This window comes from Castor canadensis, chromosome 5, assembly GCF_047511655.1.
Source record: "Castor canadensis chromosome 5, mCasCan1.hap1v2, whole genome shotgun sequence".
In the NCBI taxonomy this organism is placed as follows: domain Eukaryota; kingdom Metazoa; phylum Chordata; class Mammalia; order Rodentia; family Castoridae; genus Castor; species Castor canadensis.
The window spans coordinates 148,170,182-148,196,924 of NC_133390.1; the positions used below are offsets into that span (position 1 = coordinate 148,170,182).

The window sequence follows — 26,743 nt, forward strand, 5'->3', positions numbered from 1 at the left end:
CTAGAACTGTCTATTCTGCCAAGGCACATGAACAGGCAGCACAGCTGGGCAAATCAAGCACTGGAGTGAGGATTTGGCTCTTCTCTTTGGCCATCCTGATCACCTCCCCACACTCAACTGCAGCAGAAAGAGAGAAGAAGCACTCTGGGCCGGATTTAGTTTTAAGCCTGTAAGCCTGTCAGCCAGTGTGTGGATGTGGTTGAGAAGCTGGGCTTCCAGAGGGACATCCAATAAGCGCATGACTTTGGGATCACAGATGTAATTGAAGAACCACTTGTACATCAAGTACATAAGAAGAGTCACACCAAGCAAACTTGATAGCAAAGACCATGAAGCAAATGCTCCACATAAAATAAATATGTCTTAGAATGTGCCTGGTATTTATTCATACCCTAGGAATTTAAAGACCATTGAAGACTTTAATTTCATAAGAAAAGATAATTTTTTAACAAAGATTTGATGGGTGGACTGAGGTCAGTGGGCAGGGAGGTAGGTGGGTCTTCCTAGCATTGCTCATGTACAATGCCATCTGTGTCACAGATCCATCAGGATGTGTTGTGTGCGTTTCCAGGATCATCTCACCATGGATGGCCAGGGGAGCCCAAATTGCACTGCTCACCCTCTACTCTCACCTCTTCTGCCCCACTTTATCTTACAGAGACCAACCAGGTGAGGCTGGTGTTTTAGGCAACTAACAAAGGACAATGGTAGAGGGAGGGGGACTATGGGAATGAAAGAAAAACCCTTTGACTTTTCCATTTAAGAAAATCTGTAAAGCCAGTTGTAGTAGCTCAGGCCTGTAATCCCAGTACTCAGGAAGCTGAGGCAGAAGGATCTTGAGTGCAAGGCCACTGTCTGGGCTACATATTGAGACTGTCTGGGGGCGGGGGTGGAGGACAGTGAGAAAAGAAAAGAAAATATCCACAGACTTTCAGAATGGTCAATTTCAGGAGCAGGTACAGCTTTTTAAAATTTTGTTCAAAATCAAGGTCAACCTCACAAATTTTGTTGTAAACTTTAGTGAAATGTGCTCCCACTTTCTCTAATTACTGTATTGTTGCCTATGTTCAACAACTCATGAAAAGTCAAATTCCCTGGACACAATCTTGTACATATTTACTAATGTCTAAGCAAACTTGCTTGTTCCTTGATATTCTTGTTTCTCTTTTGCTAGTCTCTTCAATGACAGTTGATTATTTTCTCAGATTTCAATAACCCAGGTTTAAAAACTAGGATTTGGGATCATTTTCCCCAAAACTATTCTGAAGCTTACTTCTCAATCTTCTTTAATATAAAACAATGATGATAATAATAATAATAATAGTAATAATAATACCCAGTTCTCCTGAAGCAACCAAACCAGGTTTAGCCTTCCTTGTATCTGCTACCTGCTGAGCCTCATCTCATTCAGTGAAGACTAGGCAAGGAGTTTGCTGTCTTCTTCATCCAAGGTTTGTTACCAATCCTGGTGATGGTAACATCCAATTCACTCAATATTCTGGCCTCTCAGTATTTTCACTTTTGTATTTTCTTTTTTTTTTATTATTATCCATATATGCATACAAGGCTTGGGTCATTTCTCCCCCCTGCCCCCACCCCCTCCCTTACCACCCACTCCGCCCCCTCTCTCTCCCTCCCACCCCCTCAATACCCAGCAGAAACTATTTTGCCCTTATTTCTAATTTTGTTGTAGAGAAGAGTATAAGCAATAACAGGAAGGAACAAGGGTTTTTGCTGGTTGAGATAAGGATAGCTATACAGGGCATTGACTCACATTGATTTCCTGTGCGTGGGTGTTACCTTCTAGGTTAATTCTTTTTGATCTAACCTTTTCTCTAGTACCTGTTCCTCTTTTCCTATTGGCCTCAGTTGCTTTAAGGTATCTGCTTTAGTTTCTCTGCATTAAGGGCAACAAATGCTAGCTAATTTTTTAAGTGTCTTACCTATCCTCACCCCTCCCTTGTGTGCTCTCGCTTTTATCATGTGCTCAAAGTCCAATCCTATTGTTGTGTTTGCCCTTGATCTAATGTCCACATATGAGGGAGAACATATGATTTTTGGTCTTTTGGGCCAGGCTAACCTCACTCAGAATGATGTTCTCCAATTCCATCCATTTACCAGCGAATGATAACATTTTGTTCTTCTTCATGGCTGCATAAAATTCCATTGTGTATAGATACCACATTTTCTTAATCCATTCGTCAGTGCTGGGGCATCTTGGCTGTTTCCATAACTTGGCTATTGTGAGTAGTGCCGCAATAAACATGGGTGTGCAGGTGCCTCTGGAGTAACCTGTGTCACAGTCTTTTGGGTATATCCTCAAGAGTGGTATTGCTGGATCAAATGGTAGATCGATGTCCGGCTTTTTAAGTAGCGTCCAAATTTTTTTCCAGAGTGGTTGTACTAGTTTACATTCCCACCAACAGTGTAAGAGGGTTCCTTTTTCCCCACATCCTCGCCAACACCTGTTGTTGGTGGTGTTGCTGATGATGGCTATTCTAACAGGGGTGAGGTGGAATCTTAGTGTGGTTTTAATTTGCATTTCCTTTATTGCTAGAGATGGTGAGCATTTTTTCATGTGTTTTTTGGCCATTTGAATTTCTTCTTTTGAGAAAGTTCTGTTTAGTTCACATGCCCATTTCTTTATTGCTTCATTAGTTTTGGGAGAATTTAGTTTTTTAAGTTCCCTATATATTCTGGTTATCAGTCCTTTGTCTGATGTATAGTTGGCAAATATTTTCTCCCACTCTGTGGGTGTTCTCTTCAGTTTAGAGACCATTTCTTTTGATGAACAGAAGCTTTTTAGCTTTATGAGGTCCCATTTATCTATGGTATCTCTTAGTTGCTGTGCTGCTGGGGTTTCGTTGAGAAAGTTCTTACCTATACCTACTAACTCCAGAGTATTTCCTACTCTTTCCTGTATCAACTTTACAACACTTTTGTATTTTCAATGGCTTGTCTCCATTCACCTCAGGTATCCACATACTATTTCTTTGATTGCTAACAGCAAGATTTAACTAGTCATTTCTGTCCTGATACCCAGGTCATCCATGTAATGGGGTTCATGCCTGGGGACTTACAACTTGTTCTCTGGCCCTTCTCTTCTGATTTCCAAAGTGGTGAGAAAACTGAGTCAGCTAAGAGAACATGTTCCCTGAGGCCTACAACCCCCTTCCAGATTCCTATCTGGGTACCTAGGATCTCTGATTTCCTCACTCAAATAGTCCTAAGCCCTTTGGGGTGGCTTTTTGCAGGGGATATGAACAGAACTTGATATCTGATCTTGGATGTCTATATACATAACAGTGTGGTCTTTTATGGTACAGGATGGAGACAAGGGTGGAATAAGAAGGGAGACCAAACACATTCATTCCTGCTTAGTAAGAATGGCTGATGCTTCTTTATCATTAACAGCTTTTAGTCCTGCCTCCTAGACAGGATTTATGAAGATACCAATCATAGGATTATTTCTGCTTACCCATAGCACCCAATCCATAGCACAACCCTGCTTCACTTAATCCTCTTCCAGATCATTTATGTAAGCCCCAATCCTGTCAGTTCTCCTTAAGGAGCATTTACTGAGCTGCCACAGTTTCTCCCATGTTCTCTCTCTACTCATGAGCAAATAAACTCAGCTTTGACTATATGCGTGCTTCTCTAGATCTCTGACAGGCACCAACACCCCAAAACTTAGCACTGCAGAATGAAATTTTATACTGGTCTATCATTCTGGATCTGAAAATCCGAAATCTCAAATGCTCTAAAATCAGAAACTTTCTTTTGATCAGTACCGGGGTTTGAACTCAAGGCCTTGCACTTGCCAGGCAGGTGCTTCATCACTTGAACTACATCCCCAACCCTGAAACTCTTTGATCACCGAGGTGATGTGAAAAAAATTTCTGATTTGGGGTTTCAGATTTTTGGGGTTATAGATGCTCAACTAGTAAAGTCTAAGCAAATATAGTAGTAATTAATATTATCATGATTAACAAATCAAACAAGCTAGAAACACATGTAACAATATCAGCAAATCATCTAAACAATGAGGAGCAAAAATAGCAAGACAAAAAATAATGCGTATTAATCAATGTATGTGTAGTTTAAAAATGGAGTGGAGCTGTACCACTTAAGCTGCACTTAGATAGCTTTAAATTGTACAAAGTAGTGATTACTATAATACTCAAGAGAGTAATCACCTCTGGGAATAGTGAGGTCACTGTAAAGGGGATGGGTACATGAGGGTGTTTTGGGGGGTGCCGGTAAGCTTTTATTTCTTGAATTAGGTTGTAGTTACATGAGTATACACTATATATTCATTAGTTAAACTGTACAAATAAGTTGTACATATTCTTTGTTATTCATATTTCACAATAACAAAATGTAAAAAAAATAATAAAAGTGCTAAATATGAGAAAACAAATAAATCATTGTGCATTTCCTGTCATTTCCTTAGAATTTGGTTAGCATGCAGCAATTCACCTGATGCTAATAACTCATGGGTAAAGTGTTAAATTTTAGCCTGTGAAATTGCAGATGATTAATAGCTTGTGGACCTGATTATGACTACTGGGACTTTCTATTTCAGGAGGTTTTAGCCAAAAGGGGTCAGGTATCCCCAGCTGCCTCTCTTGGTAACATTCATTCATTCTACCTTGAAGGATATTTCGGTTGTCATGGTGAATCCATGGGTGATGACAGGTTCTTCTTCTGCAGTCCTTCCCTTCCAGCAGTCCAGTTCCACACAGCGACAACCAGACAGAAGCACTTGGCGATACATCTCAACAGAGGAGTTTCCAGCCAGCTGGCCAGCTATAAAATACCAGAAAAACAAACCCAAGAATCCCATGAATCAAGCAAGATAGTGAATGCTGGCTTCCTAAAAAGGCTCTTGAGCAATGGGAAAACAAAGCTTTTAAGAGGTGCAGCAGTTATTCTCAGCTTTTCTTCTACCTCAAAAGATTGTGGTACAAGTCCACATGGAATTATGGGCTGGGGAAGGCAGGAGAGAAGGAGGAAGGAATTGCAACAATAATGATGACAAGTTTGTTAACTGCTTGCCATGTGTCAATTATAGGTCTTTGGACTTTACATGCATGTGTTAAATATTTAACCTTCAAATACAACTTCTTTCCAGTCAGCCCTATAATCCCAGCACTGAGGAAGTCAAGGCAAGAGGATTGCTAGATCAAGACCAGCATGAGCTACACAGCAAGACACTGTCTCAGAAACAATAACAACAAAATAAACGAGCAAACAAACACAACTCTCTGGTATAACTATTTACAAAAAAACAAAAAGCCAGGTGCCAGTGGCTCACACCTGTAATCCTAGCTACTCAGGAGGCAGAGATCAGGAGGATTGCAGTTCAAAGCCAGCCAGGACAAATAGTTCTGCGAGACCTTATCTTGAAAAAACCATCACAAAAATAGGGCTGGTAGAGTGGCTCAAGGTGAAGGCCCTGAGTTCAAGCCCCAGTACCAAAAAAAAAAAAAAAAAAAACCCCAAAAACCAAAAAATAACTATTTATAATGAAAATGACACAGAGCAGTTCAGTTGCCCATTTCTCAAGTGAGGAAATGGAAAATGCAGGATTCTACTCATGGAACAAATAATGTGGTATAGTTAAGGTGGCACTGTTCCCCAAATTGATCTGCAGATTCAATTCTTATCAAAATCTCCTCTGGCTTGTTTTTACAAAAATTGACATTCTTATCTAAAATTTCATTTGCAAATATAAGGAACCTTACTTAGCCAAAATAATGTTGAAAAATATGAATCAAGTTGGAAGAATCACACTTCCCAATTTTGGAACTTACTGTGAAGTTATAATAATTAAGGCAGTATGGTACTTTTTAAGGATAAGACATATAGACTAATGCATTAGCAATGAATCCAGAAATCTGGAAATAATCCTTCCATTTATGGTCACTTGCCATTCCTCAAGGTTGCCAAGACAACTTAAGAAGTTAATGGAAGTCACTAATTTCTAGATAAATTATTTTAGAAAGACTAATAAGTAACTTTTGGGGCAAGGTCATTATCAAACATAGACATTTGGCTTTCTTTGTTAAAGACTTTCTTTGATTTATACTCCACTGGCCTCCATTGTTTTTAAATAGCCATTTAGAAAAGGCATATTGATGAAAATTGTCAAGATGACTTTGAAATGGACAAGATCTTCCTGTAGAGACACATAGGAGAATGAAAACAGGATTAAGCCTCTGATTTAATTTTATTTTATATGCATGTCACAATACTCAACCATCAGCATAACAAAAGAATGATATTCTTGAGTTCTTTAAAGTACTGGTAAATGCAGTGAAAGGCTTTTAATTAGGTTTGCATAACAACTTTACTGAAAAAAAAATAGGGCATTTTAAACAAAATGTATTTGCAAAAACAGAAATGCTGACAAAACAACCTGGAAAGTTCCTGATGTTAGATAATCAATTTGCCATTTATAATTGCCTCAAAGCTTATTGTCAATACAAAAATTTACAAACATCTTTGCTTCATAAAGGGCAAAGGGACAGTGGGGATGAAGAGTGAAAAAACATTTATGTTTTTCCTAAACTTCAGGTAGAACTATCTTAACTAAAGAAGGTGAAGAATTTAGATAATTAACAGGCTAACTCATAAAAAATGTTTGCTCCAGCAAAAAAATTGCATTGGTGTTAAAGAATAGAGTGGAGTTGGTGTGTATTTTCCAGAGAGTTGTTTAAAGCATATTACTGAGTGCATCCAACATTGTGTAATTGCTGAATCTCTTTCATTAGTACTTTGGTAAGTGTTATTAACTTTGGTAGGGATGTCATCATGGACATAGAAGCTAGATCAAAGTTAATAGTGTAGTAAAATAAATACTGTGATCAGAAGTGCTCTGAAGAAATTGTATCAATAATAAAGATTGCACAGACTGACCTTGGCTCAGTAGGACACCATGATTGTGGAGAGCTGGAAAGTGGGGTTCTAAAAATTATCTTGGGTTATCTTTGGCATTTAGTAACCAACTAACTTAACCTCTGGACATGTGCTGAGATCAGCTTCAATTACCTTAACTTTTGTATCTGACCTAACAAATTCATAGCTCACAGATAAACTCCTGAGACTGTGTTACAAAGTTTAGCAGACCTCTAGCCTCTATGAACCCTAAAGGTAAGAATGCTGTAAGGTAAGATCTGAAACCTATAGAAGAGATTTCTTCCTTTGCTGTAGCCTACCTACCAGATGTAATTGGTAAATGTATTCATTTGTGACTTCTGTTTGTTCCATGGTTACAAAAATCCATATAACCTCTTCCATAGAGGAGCATGTAACTAAAGGTTAGTTGTATGCCTCTATGCTCCTGGGCCATGGTTACTCATATTTGGCTCAGAATAAACTGGTTTCTTATTTCTTTTAAAAACAGTTATTATTTTTATGTAGACAATACCTAATCAGTATTGCAGTGTTCTGTCATAAAAGATACAAAAGTTTCTAGAAACATTTCATTGGATTTTCTTGCCAAATTTTTTTGTCATTCAACGAACAGAAGGAATTTCATTTACTTTTTGAGTATTGAATAATGTTTTGAAAGGCATAGGGTTGGGTTTGAGAGATGCCAAAAAAAGTCTGAAAAATAAAAAAACTAGTGTGTGTGTGTGTGTGTGTGTGTTTACTGTCTAATACCTAAAACTATCAGAATACCTCTAAGAAGTTTGTTGCTCATTCTCAAATTAAATAACTTTAATGAAAAATGGAACTCTCTCAAAAGAAATCACATTTTAAGAATCCATATCTATACACAATTGTCTCATTCCTTGGAACACATATTAGATTCCCCATATGTATTACTTCATTTATGGAGATTTTTTTCAAACACATATATTAACAATCTCCATTATTCTCCATTTCTTCTTAAAGTCTTAAAGTTGGTATATTTTTCTTCCCTAAAATTCTTAACTTCTCTTTATTATATCTCATCCTCCCATTATATTTCCATTTGATTTGATCCAATAGCTATAGCTTCTGGGGCCAGGGATTGCCCGGGGGTGGGACTGGTGATATGTCATGAGTCCTCCAACCTTTGGTGTTCTCTGCCTGGTCATGAACACCCTCTGGAATACATTCCAAACTGATGATTGAGCCTGGAGCTGAAGCTCCGTCTCAGATTAATTCATAACAGTGCCTGAAGTCACAGTTCTGCAACTTCTCACTTGACTGCATTCATTTTTGGTGGCTGGTTACATTTACTAGAGTTTTGTTTCAGTTTACCCAAGGCAACCAAGGTGAGAAAAGACCAGAAAATTGAAAATAACAATTTCTTTATTAACACAGGCTTCTGAGAAATTTTTCATCTTGTAAAGGCTGATGAATAATTGCCTAGTGTTATGTTTATCATTATTTGCTATCTTCCCTTCGACCTCCAGGATAAGAAGATTCCAGAATATGACACATTAGTTAACTCAGTGGCTTTCTTTGATAAACATTGTCTCTTTCAATAAATGGATATGGGGACTATTTCTCCTTGTTTTCAATTTTGTGACAGTCATTTGGGGCATATAATCCCATAGCTACACCCTGCTGTTTGGAAACAGTCCAAAACACAGAGAATGTGTTGTTTGCCTTGATCATCTCTAGAGACATCAGTCTGATCTCACCTGTCTTTTCCATAGTATCTGTTGCTGCCCTGGTAAAACCATGAAGATTTCTTGAACATAGATCGAACTGCCATGAGATGGTTTAGCTGAGAAGGTGTGGAAGATTCTGAAGTCATTCCTACTCTTGGGAAAAACATTAAGCATATACCTTTCTAATTATAGGAGCACCTCCATCAGAGTTGGTACATATTAACAAACACATCTCTCTAGGAGGCAAACTACTTGTTACTGGGGAAACAAAAATGAGCCATATTCCTGACCTTATAATCTAGGAAGGGAAGCAAGTATAAAGAAGGTTCTCACTTAGTAGGGAGTTTAAACTCTAATCCCAATTGTGCATTTCTGGTCATGCTTTCTTTCTCTTTCTCCTTGCCAATGGAATATTGTATTTAAGCTCTGAAATGCTTCAGGGTCCCCTCCCTAGCCCTAGAGAAAATCTAGGATCTTCTCAGGCAGTTATGACAGTTTCATGATCCATTGTGGTGATGAATGTGGGCATTAATGTGTGGTGAACCCCTGGGATATATGTAAGAAGAATATCGGTGGGGGTGGAGGAGAGGTGTTGGGAAACCTCTAGAGACATTTTTTTCACTCTTAGAAAGGGCCACAGACAGGGTCTTTTTCTGGTGCCACAGTGGATCTTGGTTCATAGAGAGGTGCTAACTTGGCTGCACAGTCATTTGGTCCCCTAAGGGGACCAAAAGAATTGAAAGCACCTGGGTGTCCCTTGATATTAATGAATTCCTGATTTTACTAACCTTCAACCACTTCTCCTTCCAATGTCTTGTTGTGTGAGGAAATAAATTCCTTAATCTTTGCATCATTAGCTAATAGTATTCTATTACTTTCAGCCACAAAGACCTTAGTTGTTTTAATTTATCTTCATTTTATAAATAAAGAAACCAATGCTCAACAGAGGTAAGATTATAATTTAGTTAGAGATAAATTTAAATAGGGCTTGTTTATTTCCTAAGCTCATCTTCTTTACATCTACCACCCAATTTTCTTGGACTATATATATATATACTTTAAATGAAAAGTAAGTCATAAAAGGTTTTTTATACTAATGACTACTGACCAGAGAAAAGTGAAAGAAGGGAGTGAGTGATGCTCCAGTTATGGGTGAATAATAGGTGGTCAACAAGGCTTTAAATTATTTTTATTCCTTTTCTGTAGCTAAGAACATATACACAAGTTGACACATTCAGTCAGATAATTTAATTAATTAGAAATATTGGATATAATTAAATCTAATGTTTTTTGACATTAAAATCTCAAATCTAATTTTTTCCCAAACTGAATAAAGATACTAATTATGCAGAGAAATACCACATTGCCTTGCTTTTATATGGAGTCATTCTCTCCCAAATGGTTTGGAGTATGGAGGTTTATGAAATGCTGTTAAGGTATAAGTTGAAATGACTGCTGACTGTCTGTCCTAGGAGGATTTTTTTTTTTTTTTGAGTCATCAGGGTGAATTCCTCAAGGAAAAACAATAAATTAAAACACCATCACTACTGGGTATACTGTCAAGACCATCCAAAACTCTCAAAACTGACCAGTATAATTAAAAACCAACTCATTCTGTGCATATATTTCTCTTTTTTTTCCTTTTGGATCCATTGTAATATTCAACAAGGGGCAATAATGAGTAGAGAAATAGACATAATAATAATACATTGTTAAATTGATTAGTTTTTTCATACTGCCTATTTAGTTTCTACAGTCCCTTTAAAGGCTCAAAGGAAAACACTCCACATATTGAAATTCTCCTTATTTGGATTTAGGCTGGAGTTTTTCAGAAATACTAGTTCTTAAAATGCTCCAAGAAAATAAGTAAAGTGGTAACAAGGGAGATGAGGATTTGTGATCACTTTTATGACTGTGTCTGAGTGTTTTTTTTTTTTCCCTACTTTTAAGAAATACTACAGTGGGTGCTAACTTTTATTTACACCCAGCATTTCTTAAACTCATTAGAATAGGAAACCTTTCTTTATCTATAAACCATTGCTTATATGAATGTAAGGTTTTTATAGATGTAATTTCCTCTTGTTTTGGAAATGGCTATGAGGCATAAAATCTAACTTATTTTTAAGACATTGGTTTTAAAATTTAATTGGATTCTATTGGATTAGGCTTTGGTTATATTTTTATTTTACAGCATTCTTAACTGGTTTTGGGAGATTTATATTTTTATAATAGAATTGTTCAAACATCTCCAAAGGCCTCTGAGAAGGAATTCTATATTAGTTGTTTGCAATTAAAACAACGATATTACTACTAACATATAAAGTAAAACCAAAGTTTGACACATAGTCAAAAGAATATTTCAGGCAAAACCTTGAGAGCCTATATTAATATTTTTACATGGATTTATTTTCTCTCTCTCTCTATTTTTTTTTTTTTTGCTAATTATATGGATTTCTCCTTAATCCCCATGCAGGAAAGTAAGTTTGACTTGTACTAGAACAAGACAATATTATGAGAATTTATTTAATTTGATTCAAATCTATCTAATGCAAAATAATACCAAGTAAGATTTAAGAACCTATAAGAAGGAAAATAGTTCTTACAAAAGGCTTATGGACTTGAGTAGGAATTGAAAATATTTGTAGAGGCCCTAAAGAACCACATCTAAGGAAAGTGACTAAGTAGACAGTCCTTTCTTGAATTTATGGAACCTGCAGAGTTTTTTAAAAAGGACTAAAATGTTTTGACACTTTCCCACTGAGAATGGTGGTTTATGTCCCCTCTTTGAATCTGGGTAGACTTGTGATTCTTTTGACAAATTAAAGAAAGAAGTGCCATTTTGGAGCTTCAGAAGTTAAGGGCAAAAAGGCAATTGGACTTCCTCCATGTCCCCTAGGATACTTGTTCTTGTAGCCCTGAGCTACAGTGTAAGATGTCCACCTATCTTGTGGCTGCCATGTTGTGAGGAAGTCCAAGCTACATGGTGAGGCTGCTTGTAGGAAATTAGGTTCATAGTCCTAAAGTTGGGTCTTTCTAGCTGACATGCCCCTACATGTTGGAGAAGACTCTAGATGATTCCTGTATGTAAGCTGTCTGAGTCACCCATTCTCCCCCTATTTTCTTCCCAGATAAGGCCTATAGAAGCATGGAACAGAGATGTGATATCCCCTCTTTCCACTGTAAGAATTCCTGACCCATAGAATATGGTTCCAAATAAAAGTGTCTGTTTTATGCACTGAGTTTTGGAGTGATTTGTTATGTAGAAATAACTGACTAGACTAGAATTTGGGATGAGTCACACATAGTTTAGTGATATGGATCTTTCTTAGTAGTAGGTAAGATAAGCTGAAACCAAAAACAGGCCACATGTGGCCTGAGAGCCTTGCAATTTTCATGAAAAAATATTCCAGTTGCAGTTCAACTGACTGCAGAACTCAGACTTCATGAGTCTGATTATATGGATTACCCTGAGATAGCAAATTCTGGCTGTCTAGAAACTACATTCCTATCTTTTCCCAAGACTCTTTTCACCTAATGTGGGATACCTGGTCAATGCTAGACTTGATACCAACACAGCATGAATTTGAAGTTGAAAGAAATGAATCTCTCTAAAGAATTCTAAAGAAAGAACCGCTTAGTTGCCACATGGCTGCACCCAGTGAAATTTTCTTGGATACCTCATGGTTATTCAGTGCTTTTTTTTTTAATGTCTGTTTTATTGCTAGTTTATCCTGAAGCACAAACCACACATCTCTAGACAATGAGCCATGAGCATCTCAAAACAACCCCTAAGGTGTGAGGTGCATTTATCACATAGATACCAAATAATAGCCTGGACTTCCATTGTCTTATGTTAGTTCTGGCTACCTCATATGTCTTAGGACTGAGCGAAGTAAAAAAATGAAGTTTTTTTTTAAATTTTAAACCAGAAACTGATTTTCTACAAAGACTTTTTAAAACTTGGGATTAGAGATCTATCTATATAGAAAGCATTTTTAGAAGGAATGTATTTTAATTTTAAAAATGTTATCAGATTATTAAAATATGTGATTATTAAATTTTTAATTGTAAACTATAGTGAGATAATATGTGTATATATATGAATGTGTGTAAATGTATATGTATATATATATGTATATATGTGTGTGACTTAATTTTTTTTTTTGATGAAAAAAACATGGCAATGTTCAATTTAGGATCAAATTAGAAACACATTCTTCCTTTTTCCTACTTGATTATAGTATTTACTACAAAATTTGTCATCAAAGATCTTTTCTTGGCTAAAGTCCTGTTTCACCTTGAACAAAAACCAATTGTCTTCAGCAGAAATTACTGAGAGTCTCAGAGCCCTCTTATAGGTCAGTGATATCCAGGGAAGTAGGAGGAAGAATCAGTGGCTTTTACATTTTGCAGCCCAATGCCTTACTCCTGCTAGACAAGCACTCAGCCCTGGAAATGGCTTTAAATTCACTGAAGAATTAGTTCTGTTACACAAAAATACTGCTGGTCTGACGGATGAGACATGTACACAGTTCAGAAGACTTGAAAACTTATTGGCAACTTACAGGGTGTGGAGAGGGGATGATATAGATCACAACCGTGGACACGACCAACCATGACCGCCTATGGTTGGAAGTTTTGGTGGAACCCACTGTTCTCAGAGACACTTCACAGGAGATGGAAGAAACTTCACCTCTACTTCAGAACAAAAACTAGAAGTTGGTGAAGTTCAGTGAGACTCACCAAAGTAACAAAGAACTATGAATTCATACCTGTGAGGTAGGTGTTGTGTGAGGAATTAATGAAATAGTGAGACAGGGGCTGAGACATATCTTCATTCAAATCCAGTTTCTCAGGTGAAACGACTCCATTTTCTTCTCCGCTCAGATAACGCATAAATCCGTCTACTGATATCTGTCCTGGAGAAAAATGAGAGTTAACAGGAATATGAATGTATTCTTTTAAGGTCTACTGGTATCATGTTGCTTTAATTATTCCTGCTCCCCGCAAATCTTCTGTTAACATCCAAGATAGAAGACAGCAGTCACATTTCATTTTAATGTGGATAAACCATAGTCTAGATAGGCTGATGTTGTATCATTACAATTATCCCCAAATGGGTTTGAAGAAAGGACCTTGTGCTTTGCTAGTCAGGTGCTCTACCACTTGAGTCATACCACCAAGAGTCTGGCTTAGTTACTTTTCAAATAGGATTTTGTTTATGTGTCGGCTCCTTGGACCAGCATTCTCCTATTTACACTTCCTACGTAATTGAAATTACAGAAACATACCACCATACCTAGCTGTTGGTTGAGATGGGTTCTTGGGAACTTTTTGCCTGAGCTGGCCTTGAACCACAGTCCTCCCAATCTCTGCCTCTTGAGTAGCTAGAATTATATGCACTGACAATTGTGTCCAGCTATGGTACCCATTTTATAAAGACAAAGCATAAGAGTATATAAATATAAGGGAGTAATTGGTATGTACAAATCTAAAAAGCAGGTGTTTTACCAGTAAGAACTCAAAGTGGAAAAATTAAATTGTGCTTGACCGCAAAGATTATTTGGTTCTAAGCTGTAGCACCTTTTGTACTTGGATTCTTGAAAGTTCTGTGATACTAACAACTTCCTTAGACATAAGGAGATAATCTGCATTTCTGCACATTTAGGTTAGACACAAAAACTTGTAAAACAGATTTAATCTTTTATTCACATCTTTAAGTTAAGGAAACTTGTATTTGTTTTGTGGTAAAGTAGATGTCCTTCATTATATAAACATGAAAAAAATAGAAGAGTTGGAGATAAGAAGGGAAATAAAAGACATTTGTACATTTGAAGACATATTAGGAACTCCTCAAGGCAGTTAATAGAAACTAAAACTATACTCTTCCCCTGCCTTTTTGTTTTATTTTGTAGCTGTCATAAAGATATTCTCTAACTTGCCGTATTTGATAGCATGTCAGGGGACCCCCATTTTGGAAGTCCTGAGGAAGGCAGGTCACATAGAGAGGCTCGGGCATCTGAGTAGAAAGGCCTGGGTGAGTTCCCCACTCATCCATCAGGCATTAGATCAGACTATGTCCAATCAACTTCTCCATGTTGTCCATGTGTATGCAATGAAGTCTCCATAAAAATCCAAAGGACCGAATCTGGATAGTCCAGACAGCTGACCACATGGATGTTATGGGAGGATGGCGCACTCAGAAAGGCCATGGAAGCTCTGTACTACTTTCTCCTTTATCTGCCTGATGCGTTTCTTCATCTGTATCCTTTGTAATACTCTTTATAATAAATTGGTAAATGTGGAAAAAAATTATATCCAGTTGTCACAAATAAGAAAGCAAAAATGTAGTTTCCTGACTTTTCAGAGGATTTAAATCACTAAATACTAACTTCCTGTTTTTAAATATAAGAAGTGGTTATCAACTTTATGGATAGACACCAACATACTATCAGTGTTTATATTTGAGTGAAAGAATTTGAGGTGATTTTCCAAGATTTCTATTGGGAATATATGTTACTTTTGTAATAAAAGTATGCTCACATGATTTTGTTATTTAAGATGAATGAAGTAAACATGTTTTCAAATAATTATCTCTTTCTCAGAAACAGAAAATAAAGATGACCACAAGTGAGTTTTTCTCAGACTATGAAATTGAATGCCCATAAAAAGAGAAGTCTTTAAGTTTTATATTTATAATGATTTTACTTCAGATGGAAGAAATATGATTCCCACTTTAACTCAGACTCTACTTAGAAATTTTTCCTTTGATGTCACTTTTTTGAAATGATTATTGCTAAATATTAATTCTTTTATTTCAGCTTTGCTGAGCTGTAATTGACAGATAAAAAGTGTACATCTTTAAGGTATACAACTTGATATATGTGCTGAGATAATTCTTTATCTTCATCATAGCAAACTTTCTAGATACATAGAAAAGCTCAGTTTAACAATTTTGGTCCATCACCAGTTTATTTCTTCAGCCTTAAAAATCATAACCTTAAAATAACAGCAAAATTATAGGTAGTAAAAACATTGCCAGGAAACATTGGAGGGTAGCATTTTTTTCTTCTTGTTGAGACAGTTTTATGTTAATTCTAAGGTAGTATATACACACTGAAGTAAAACTATGCAATGCTATAAGCAGAAAGGAACAATGAAACTTTCTAAATATATTTCACTCTTATTTCAAAGGGAAATGTGGTGAAACCCTGGTATGTATGCAATAAAAAAGTGTTGTGTGTATAAGACTTTAATGAGGACACAGTCTTATACACACATATACAATTATATATGAAAAATATGAACATTTTCATGTGAAAAATACATTTTGTACAGATGAATATTTAACTGTGACATAAAATAACTATTTATATTTTATACATAAATGCAAAATAATAACAAGACTAAGCAATAATCCATGATCATTTGTCATTAAAGTTGTTTCTAACTTTTTCACTACTATAAAGGATATTGTATCAAATACTCTGATAGTTAAATCTTCATTCATGTCCTTAATTACTTCCATAGGATGAATTCCAAGGAATAGAATTGCTGATTCAAAGACTATGCACATTTTTAAAGCTTTAATGCAGATTGCTAATTTTCTTTCTGTTAAAGATTTAATAATCGAGTCTTTTATCAGTGGTATATTGAAGTACTTCTTTTCCATCTTTTCACCTCGGCTACCAAACACATAGGTAAAAACATCTAACCATTCTAAATTTAACTAATTTGAACCTTGTTTATCCTTGAATGCTAAGGGGTGTGGCAAAGCTAATACTGACCATTTATCACAGTTAAAATTTATTTTCACATCTAGTCATATCACTGATGATAGTTTTCTGAAATTCTGGAAACACAGCCTCATTATCTTTAATATTGTCTAGGAATAAATCAATAAAAAGAAAGAAATGTGGTTGTTGACTTTTGTTGAGTGGGCTATTTCATAAAAGAAACAACTTTCTAAGCAAACTTTTAAATAGGAATAATTATTTGGATCATGAACTGCTTAAAACTCAAACACTTTGTAATATAGTTTGAAGTCAGGTATTGTGATACCTCCTGCATTGTTCTTTTGACTGAGTATTGCCTTGGCTATACGTGGCCTCTTGTGTTTCCATATAAATTTAACAGTAGATTTTTCAATCTCTTTAATGAATGTCATTGGAATTTTGATGGGAATTGCATTAAACATGTAGATTACTTTGGGGAGTATCGACATTTTTACTATGTTGATTCTGCCAATCCATGAGCATGGGAGATCTCTCCACTTTCTATAGTCTTCCTCAATCTCTTTCTTCAGAAGTTTACAGTTTTCCTTGTAGAGGTCTTTCACATCTTTTGTTAGGTTTACACCTAGGTATTTGATTTTTTTGGAGGCTATTGTAAATGGAATTGTTTTCATACATTCTTTTTCAGTTTGCTCATTGTTAGTGTATAGAAATGCTAATGATTTTTCTATGTTGATTTTATATCCTGCTACCTTACTATAGCTATTGATGATGTCTAGAAGCTTCTGAGTAGAGTTTTTTGGGTCATTAAGGTATAGGATCATGTCATCTGCAAATAGGGATATTTTGACAGTTTCTTTACCTATTTGTATTCCTTTTATTCCTTCTTCTTGCCTAATTGCTCTGGCTAGGAATTCCAGTACTATGTTGAATAGGAGTGGAGATAGTGGGCATCCTTGTCTGGTTCCTGATTTTAGAGGGAATGGTTTCAGTTTTTCTCTGTTAAGTATAATGCTGGCTGTAGGTTTGTCATATGTAGATTTTATAATGTTGAGGAACTTTCCTTCTATTCCTAGTTTTCTTAGAGCTTTTATCATGAAATGATGTTGGATCTTATCAAAGGCTTTTTCTACATCTATTGAGATGATCAAGTGGTTTTTGTCTTTGCTTCTGTTAATGTGGTTTATTACGTTTATTGATTTTCGTATGTTGAACCACCCCTGCATCCCTGGGATGAAGCCTACTTGGTCATGGTGAATAATCTTTTTGATGTGTTGCTGAATTCGGTTTGCCATTATTTTGTTGAGGATTTTTGCATCAATGTTCATTAAGGAAATTGGCCTATAGTTCTCCTTTTTGGAGGTGTCTTTGCCTGGTTTTGGGATAAGTGTAATACTGGCTTCATAAGATGTGTTTGGCAGTTTTCCTTCGCTTTCTATTTCGTGGACTATATTACAAAGCAATAACAATAAAAACAGCATGGTATGGGCACAAAAACAGACATGAAGACCAGTGGAACAGAATAGAGGACCCAGATATGAAGCCACACAACTATAACCAACTTGTCTTTGACAAAGGAGCTAAAAATACATGATAGAGAAATAGCAGCCTCTTCAACAAAAACTGCTGGGAAAACTGGTTAGCAGTCTGCAAAAAACTGAAACTAGATCCACGTATATCACCCTATACTGAGATTAACTCAAAATGGATCAAGGATCTTAATATCAGACCCCAAACTCTTAAGTTGATACAGGAAAGAGTAGGAAATACTCTGGAATTAGGAGGTATAGGTAAGAACTTTCTCAATGAAACCCCAGCAACACAGCAACTAAGAGATACCATAGATAAATGGGACCTCAGAAAACTAAAAAGCTTCTGTTCATCAAAAGAAATGGTCTCTAAACTGAAGAGAACACCCACAGAGTGGGAGAAAATATTTGCCAACTATACCTCAGACAAAGGACTGATAACCAGAATATATAGGGAACTTAAAAAACTAAATTCTCCCAAAACTAATGAAGCAATAAAGAAATGGGCACGTGAACTAAACAGAACTTTCTCAAAAGAAGAAATTCAAATGGCCAAAAAACTCATGAAAAAATGCTCACCATCTCTAGCAATAAAGGAAATGCAAATTAAAACCACACTAAGATTCCACCTCACCCCTGTTAGAATAGCCATCATCAGCAACACCACCACCAACAGGTGCTGGCGAGGATGTGGGGAAAAAGGAACCCTCTTACACTGTTGGTGGGAATGTAGACTAGTACAACCACTCTGGAAAAAAATTTGGAGGCTACTTAAAAAGCTAGCCATCGATCTACCATTTGATCCAGCAATACCACTCTTGGGGATATACCCAAAAGACAGTGACACAGGTTACTCCAGAGGCACCTGCACACCCATGTTTATTGCGGCACTATTCACAATAGCCAAGTTATGGAAACAGCCAAGATGCCCCAGCACTGACGAATGGATTAAGAAAATGTGGTATCTCTACACAATGGAATTTTATGTAGCCATGAAGAAGAACGAAATGTTATCATTCGCTGGTAAATGGATGTAATTGGAGAACATCATTCTGAGTGAGGTTGGCCTGGCCCAAAAGACCAAAAATCATATGTTCTCCCTCATATGTGGACATTAGATCAAGGGCAAACACAACAATGGGATTAGACTATGAGCACATGATAAAAGTGAGAGCACACAAGGGAGGGGTGAGGATAGGTAAGACACCTAAAAAACTAGGTAGAATTTGTTGCCCTTAACGCAGAGAAACTAAAGCAGATACCTTAAAAGCAACTGAGGCCAATAGGAAAAGGGGACCAGGAACTAGAGAAAAGGTTAGATCAAAAAGAATTAACCTAGAAGGTAACACCCACGCACAGGAAATCAATGTGAGTCAATGCCCTGTATAGCTATCCTTATCTCAACCAGCAAAAACCCTTGTCCCTTCCTGTTATTGCTTATACTCTCTCTACAACAAAATTAGAAATAAGGGCAAAATAGTTTCTGCTGGGTACTGGGGGGAGGGTGAGGGAGGGGGCGGAGTGGGTGGTAAGGGAGGGGGTGGGGGCAGGGGGGAGAAATGACCCAAGCCTTGTATGCACATATGAATAATAAAAGAAAAAGAAAAAAAAAAACTCAAACACTTATCTTGACAATGTCAATAATGATAAAAGGAAAAAGTGCTAAGAAGGTCTCTTTCTTTAGAAATGGAAACAATTACATAAAGGACTTACATTGATGTTTGTGTGTGATCAATTTTTAATAGACACCATATTTTATACTGCCAAATAGCCACTGCCTAACAAAGCGATCGTCCTGATCATACTGTCCTTGAAAAGAACATTTGATACTGCTTTCGAAGCCTATGGTTTACATGTACTTATGGGGACTGCATCTACCCCTGTGGACTGATTTTGGTTTTTGGAAACAAATCAAAGTCACCTGAAGAAAATGCTATCTTGATAGATGTTTTAAAAATATTTTGGAATATAAAATTCACTGAGGTAAAAATGTCCTTTAAAACAGTCTTGTTTCTTTGCAGTCTTCTTATTTTCTTTAATAAATCCAGGTTGTCAAGTGCTCCTAGAGTCTCCACTTTTTCTGCCTCCCTTCTCTTCATCTTTTATTCATTTTATGAAGGTTTATTTAACACTGTCATGTATGAAGTACATAGAAAAATAAAGCACACTATACCCAGACCCTGCCTTCAAAGAGCTCACAATTGAATGGAAAAATAGAACCATCAACCCCTTGAAAACCAGGTATATAAACTCCAAGGCAGGTGTGTATTTATTTATATCCTTGTCATCTCTGGAGTCCATGTGCTGCTTTGTGTACAGTGTTACATCCAGTCTTTCACATGATTAGTTATTCAAAGTAGAAAATAAGTCCTTTTGAAACTGGAAGATCACCAAGGGTACTATAGTTTTGTTTGATTCTTATTTTCTGATTAGGTCAAGTCATATGAAACTGCTGCATTTGGCATTTTTTACCTATGTAAATGGAAATTTTGTACAACTGATTCTGTAACTACAGCTATTCTAAAAGGACAGGCAGTAAAAGCAAGTGACTTCTAGGCCAAGGAAGGAAAGTAATAGAACTACTGGTTAAATATGCAAACCAGAGAGTGTGGGGTTTAGTTAACAGTCTAGTGGAAACTTGGTAAGTGTACATTCCTTCTAAAGGTATGCAAATTCCATCAATAGAAGATTATGGTGCTGGATTTGACCCAGTGGCTGTCAGTTTATAACTCTTACTTTGCAGGAGTAAATATATTTTGATCTGTTCATCAACTTTTTAAAGCAACTAAAACAAAACATATGCCAATAAAGCAGAGATGACAAATGAATTTTAACTTCAGCATCAATTTCCATTTATTGTTATTACCTTTTGGTCACTTGTGTTGAGAAAGACTGTGAACTATGTTTGTGATTAATTTTGATGTCTGTATTGGTGCAGGACAGAAAAGCAAGGCATATAAACTACAAATATCATCCTCTAATGGAGATATAATTTAGGTCAAGGTGTAATTTGCCACATGCTAAGAATGTGACGAAGTGTTACTTTATTTATTAATGAAGAAACCAGGAAGATGATACAGCCAGTTCAAAGGAGTCTATGAGACCACACACACACACACACACACACACAGGCACACACACACACACACACAGGCACACACACATCCTGTGCATGTCAGTGTTCTTTTCTCATGCTGGTAATTGAATCTAGAGCCTTCCACAAGCTAAGCATGTGCTCTACCACTGAGCTACATCCCTAGTGTCTGTATATGGATTCTTTGTCAACAACAACAGAAACCAAAACAAAAATCTAGACAAATACTGCTAATTAAATACAAAGCTGCTTAATGTCCAAATAAATCATAACCATTTGGGTTTTTTCATAGAAATCAAAGATTTTAACTTTTTTTTTTCTGGAGTTGGAGATTGCATGCTAAGCAGTCATTTTACCCCTGAACTATACATCCAGCCCTTTAACATAATATTTAAAAGAGATTAAAATTAGTAAAAACCAAGAGTTAGAAGAGTTGTTGTTCTTGAAGATTATTTATAATGATAGTAAATAATTCTTAAAAACCCAGTGAAGGAATTTATCTAATTTTGAATAAGAGCAATGAATGAGTTTGTGTAGCAATTCAGACAGAATACAGTTGCAGATTAAGAGAACAGATACCAGGCATCAGACTTTCACACCAAAGCTTTGACTTGTTCACGAAAGGAGAAAGTGCTCGAAATTTTTGATGCATCAAAAATACAATTAATAAGTAGATAAATGTCAAAGTTACAAAAAGACAGTGTAAAAGTAAGGATAAGTAATCAGTGTGTAATCTGTAAAATGCTAGGAGGTCAATTGCAAAAGTACAGACATTTTGGTATAACGAATTAGTCTAAAACACAGCTCTGTCTTATAAAAGCTTGAGGTTAGAAAGCAGACTCTCAGAGAATCTTCCTTGGTTCCACATAGGAAACAGGCATAGCTGGTAGACTTCTGCTGGCATTGGTTGAAATGTATAGCTATCTTAAACAAAAGTGTCTTCTTTTCAATTTTCAAAAACGGAGAACAGGAAGGCAAAGTGGGTCCTGTCTAGGGTTTGGCTCAAGTGGGATGGGGGAGGAAATAAGGAAAGGGTGCAGGAGGCTGAATATGGTGGTAATATTATGTACTATGTATGAAAATGGAAAAATGAGACCCCTGAAACTATTTCAGGAAGGGATGGGGAGAAGGAGTGAATAAAGGAGAATGATGGAGGGGTGAATTCAACTATGATATATTACAAGAACTTTTGTAAATGTCACAATGTATCTCCAGTGCAATAATAATATGATCATAAAAGAAATTAAAAATAAATAAAAAGTAAGCAAAGAAATCCCAAATGTACCCATGTTTTAAAAAAATAAATCTTGTACTATATGCAAGATTGTGTCAATCTTTTTTTTTTTTTAGTACACTAAGGAACACAGAAGAATTAAAATAGCCTAGCATGCTTGAGGCCCTGAGCTCAATCACTAACACTGAAAAAAAAAGTTGGAAGACACATTGCTTTTCCGAACAGTACCAGAAATCCAGCTTCCACTTCTGCCAAGAAGTAACCGGTCAGGGAAAAATTCCTTAACCAAAAGATGAATAAAGTATATATGACTCTTAAGTTTCCTTTAGCTCTTGAATTCTAGGCCAGTGTTCTATTCCTTGAGTCACATCTCCAGTCCCTAGCTCTCAAGTTCTATGAATTCAACCATGCCAATATGTTAGTGATGATACTAGTTAAATTAAAACAAAATGTCCTGTATTAGAATGAGATTATGAAACATCAAACCACAACAGAAAGCAATGCCACAATTTTCTAGTATAAAATCAATAAGAAGATAAGTTCAGAGGGATAAGGCCAGCTGAGAAAGCCTAAAAATAAATTGTCTTACGTATTTTCTTAATAAGGATTGGTACGTAATGGCACCTAAAGGACTTTATATGCATATATTTTACTTGAACCACTTAGAACCAAAGTAGGATAGTATAAATCCCTCAAGAACATAACACAACACTATTCTATGAAACAGTTTGAAAGAAATTTAAAAGAAATTTAGGCGTTGCCAAAGGAGAACAGATATGGCTTAACTGGAGAGAGGAACCTTCTTCTAAGATGAAAGTGACGTGACCAAATAATGGCCCCCGAGGATCATTTAAATGTCTTGTCATTTTTCAGCAATATCTTTGCTGCAAAGAAACTCTTAATGTCATGTGGCTTTGCACAAATGTCATGGTCACTCACCATACTCTCCCTCCATCTGGCCCTCTTCTTTCCCTGGGGTAAATAATGGTTGAGTCTCAGGAAGATACAAATTCAAAGCTCTATTTGATAGAATGATACCTTCCAGAGAGGTTTTATTATTTATTTGTTTATGTATTTACTTATCTATTGGTGCTGGGGATCAAACCCAGGTTCTACCACTGAGCTACACAGCCAGATCCCAAAGAAGCTTCCAAAATCATGCTTTAAAACCTTGCAATATGTTCAGTGACACTCAACTGTGATTAATCTCTTTTATTTTTCACATTTATGTTTTCCTTTTTCGTGGTTAGATTTTTCATTTTAGTTGGAACACATTTGTCAGTAGCTTCCTGACAAAAGATTCATGAGTGATAAATTTCTTGAGCTTTGCTTGCCTAAAAACAATTCCCTTATGCTTGCATATTTGGTTGCTAGTTTAGCTGGATACATTCTGAACTGGAAATTTTTTCCTTTCAGAAATTTGTTCCACTGCCTTTTAACTTCTAGTGTGTCTGTTGAGAAAGTTTAAAATCTTTCTGAGTCACCATACTAAAAATAGTTATGTGGCCTGTTTTTCTATTTGTTTTTGTCTCTCTGGAAATTTTCAGTATCTTTGGCTTAGTTTCTTGAGATCACACAATGACGTGTTTTGAGATGTTTTTAATCTTTATCCCGTGTGCTGGGTAGTCATTGAAAACTCAGTTTGGAAGCTAAGTCTTGTTTGGGAAATTTTTCATGCATTACTTCTATGATAATTTCTTCTGTTTTCTCTTTCTAGAATATTATGTGGCTAGAGTTGAAAATTCTACAGATTTTCTCTCCAATTTTCTGTTAATTTATTTGCTCTATTCTCTGAGATATTTCTTCAATTATATTTCCAGCTCTTCTTTCAGTGTTTTGATTCTGCTATCCTGATTTTAATGTCTAAGAGCATGTTTATTTTATTTTTGACATTTCTTTAAAAATAGTATTCTGTTCTTTTTTCACAGAAAAAAAATCCTTATTTTTCCAAGGATATTAATGATATATGTATAACTTTAAGAAATATTACTACAGTTATTTTTATTCTTCAGTTTTGTTCTTCATTTATTTCTACTTCTTAAATGACAATTTCCTCATATATCTAGTAACTATCAATTTCAATTATTTGTTTATATTTTAAGTTGGCAAACTAAAAAGCTGACTGGATTTTTTAACGTATATGGTGACTTTGAAAAGCATGAGAGTAGATAAGGCATCATTGTAGCATGCTCTATCTTTGTCTCTTTTGGAGTAAACCCCAATGTTGATGTCTTTAGGTTTTTCTTTTTGTGCTGGTCAGAGTTCCTAGGGAAGCACTGTTTCCTTTCTTGCAAAGAGAGTAAAGGCCTGGATGCCAGCACTCTAGAGCCAAGTCCTCATGTAGTATGTCATGATCTTCTTGCTTTCAACATGGCAGCCCTGCATTCACCTATCCTTGTGTTACTCTCATTCTTTCTGTTTTCCTGTTTTCAGAGCATTAAACACTTAGTTTCTCTCAGGTAGGAATTCTGATGATTCCTTAAATAGTGGTCAATCCTCCTTCTGTATTCCTTAGCTATAAACTCATTTCCAGAGGAAATAGCATCATCAATTCCTAGGACTTTTAAGGTTATGGAAAAACTCAAGATAACTCTCAACTTGTCACATCGTTGATCTATGATCATTTCCTCAGATCTGTTATAGCTGTAAACATATATCCAGTTGTCTAAATTGTAATTGCTGTCTCTTATGTTTTTATACAACACTTTTCCTAGATTATCCTTTCAAAAGATCTCTTTTAATGCAGTTTTACTGTGGACTCAAGAGAGTTTAATTATATGAGTATGTTCAATCCACCATGTTTATCTTGAAGTTCCATGAGTTTCCTACTGTGATATACTGCTGCTATTTTTGTTGGTTATGTTTAGGAAGATTTCACACTCTTTATCTTTGATCCTAGTATTTTTAGGCAAAAATTGAATTAGACAGAAGGAATGGAAGGTCTTTCTGCCTTGCTTAGCCAGGAACTTATTGTGGGGTTGCCTAACTTTATTTATAGCTTTCTAGCAAAAAGCATGCAGATGGTACTGTAGGGATAATTTGCCAGATAGGTTTTCTTTGCTGAGTTTATCTCAGGTAGACTGTAACCAGAATTGCAGAGGTAGCCTGAGCACTTGGGTACTTATCAGGTGAGATGTTTCTTGGACCCCCTGGCTTTTCTTGCCAATTTCCCAGGGCTGCTTTTGTGGGACAGGTATGGTAGAATGTGAAAGCAGTTTTCAACTCCCTGGGTTTCTAAAGGAGTGACAACTGAATCAAGCTGGCTTTTGATGTCCTGAGTGCTGGTGACTTGTCCATATTCCTTCATGGTGACTATGGGATGGGACCTTCATGACTATAATTAGAAGAAAGTCATTTCCACATTTATAATTCTATTTCCTAAGTCTCTCAGGTAAAGTTGCAATTTGATATCAAAATAATGCTGGAGAAATTATCCAATTAATCTAAAAAAAATTCAGGGGACTTCTACAAGTAAATTCTAAGGCACTGAAATAAATTGTGTACTCAAGCCTATCTTTATCCTCCAAAAATCAGTCCCTTTGACTTTTCTGCAAAACAGGAGCAACAAAGCATTGTACCAGGAAAGGAAGGGATGAAAGAGAAGGGAGAACTAAAGGGTATATCTTCTGCTTGGTCCTGAGGGAACTCTTCTAAAAGCTTCATTGTCCTGAAGTCTAGGGGTAGGGGAAGCACCAGACAAATTTTATGCTTAAAACCATCAAAGAAGACCAGAATGAGGAGACCAGAACAATTCAGAATCTGGCAAATCAACCCTAAAATGGTAGAAGAGTTGAGTGTACTTTATCACATTGTACATGGCAAGCTCTTGCTCCATTAATACACATTCCTCTTAACTTCCTTTGCTTAGCTATGACAAAATTTCCTATTAAGTTCATAAGTTAAAAGTATATCTGAAATAAATCTACAGGCTTTCATCATTTACCTGAACCATATGACTTTCAATAAGTCCAGGTTAGTGGGCATGGTTGCATACATCTATAATCCCAGCTATGTGGAAGGCAGAGGTAGGAGGGTCTTGCCTAAGGATAACTCAGGCAAAAGTGAGAGATCCTATCTGAAAAATCAACTAAAAGCAAAAGAATAAGGTGTGGCTCAAGTGGTAGAGCACTTGCCTAGCAAACCTAAGGCTCTGAGTTTGATACCTGTTACGGGGGTTGGGGGTAGGCTAGGTAACATAAGTGGATACTCCACATTTGTACTGAAATTACCGAGCCCAGCAGTGATACCAAAACACAATACTTTTCATTATACTTTGTGTGAGCTTCGTGACCCAGGAGAAGGAAAAACTACACAGAGCGTCACTGAAAGCTAATCTCTAAATAAAATTCATGGCATACTATTAAGGTGCCTGCAAAGTCCCACAGTCAGTCTCTCTCCTGCTCAGTTTCTGGTTTTTACTGGGATGGTAACCTTGGAAATGCCCCTAACATGGCATTGAAAAACCGACATGGAACTGATTCCAAGTTTGTCCTAAAAGCAGATGTAAGGTAGCAGCAATGAAGTTCCACAGAAAAAATTCTCTG

General features: G+C 36.3%; 1 protein-coding gene across 3 annotated transcripts in view; it reads right to left on the reverse strand.

Moving 5' to 3' along the window:
• Positions 1–26,743, reverse strand: part of Plcb1 (phospholipase C beta 1) — a 725,927-nt gene that overhangs the window by 168,775 nt on the left and 530,409 nt on the right. For all 3 annotated transcript variants that reach the window (XM_074074371.1, XM_074074370.1, XM_020160494.2), the window contains exons 10-11: positions 13,382–13,528; positions 4,652–4,809 (exon numbers count right to left, since the gene is read on the reverse strand). In XM_074074371.1, coding sequence (XP_073930472.1) covers positions 4,652–4,809; positions 13,382–13,528 — 305 coding nt within the window. The remainder of the gene's footprint in view (positions 1–4,651; positions 4,810–13,381; positions 13,529–26,743) is intronic.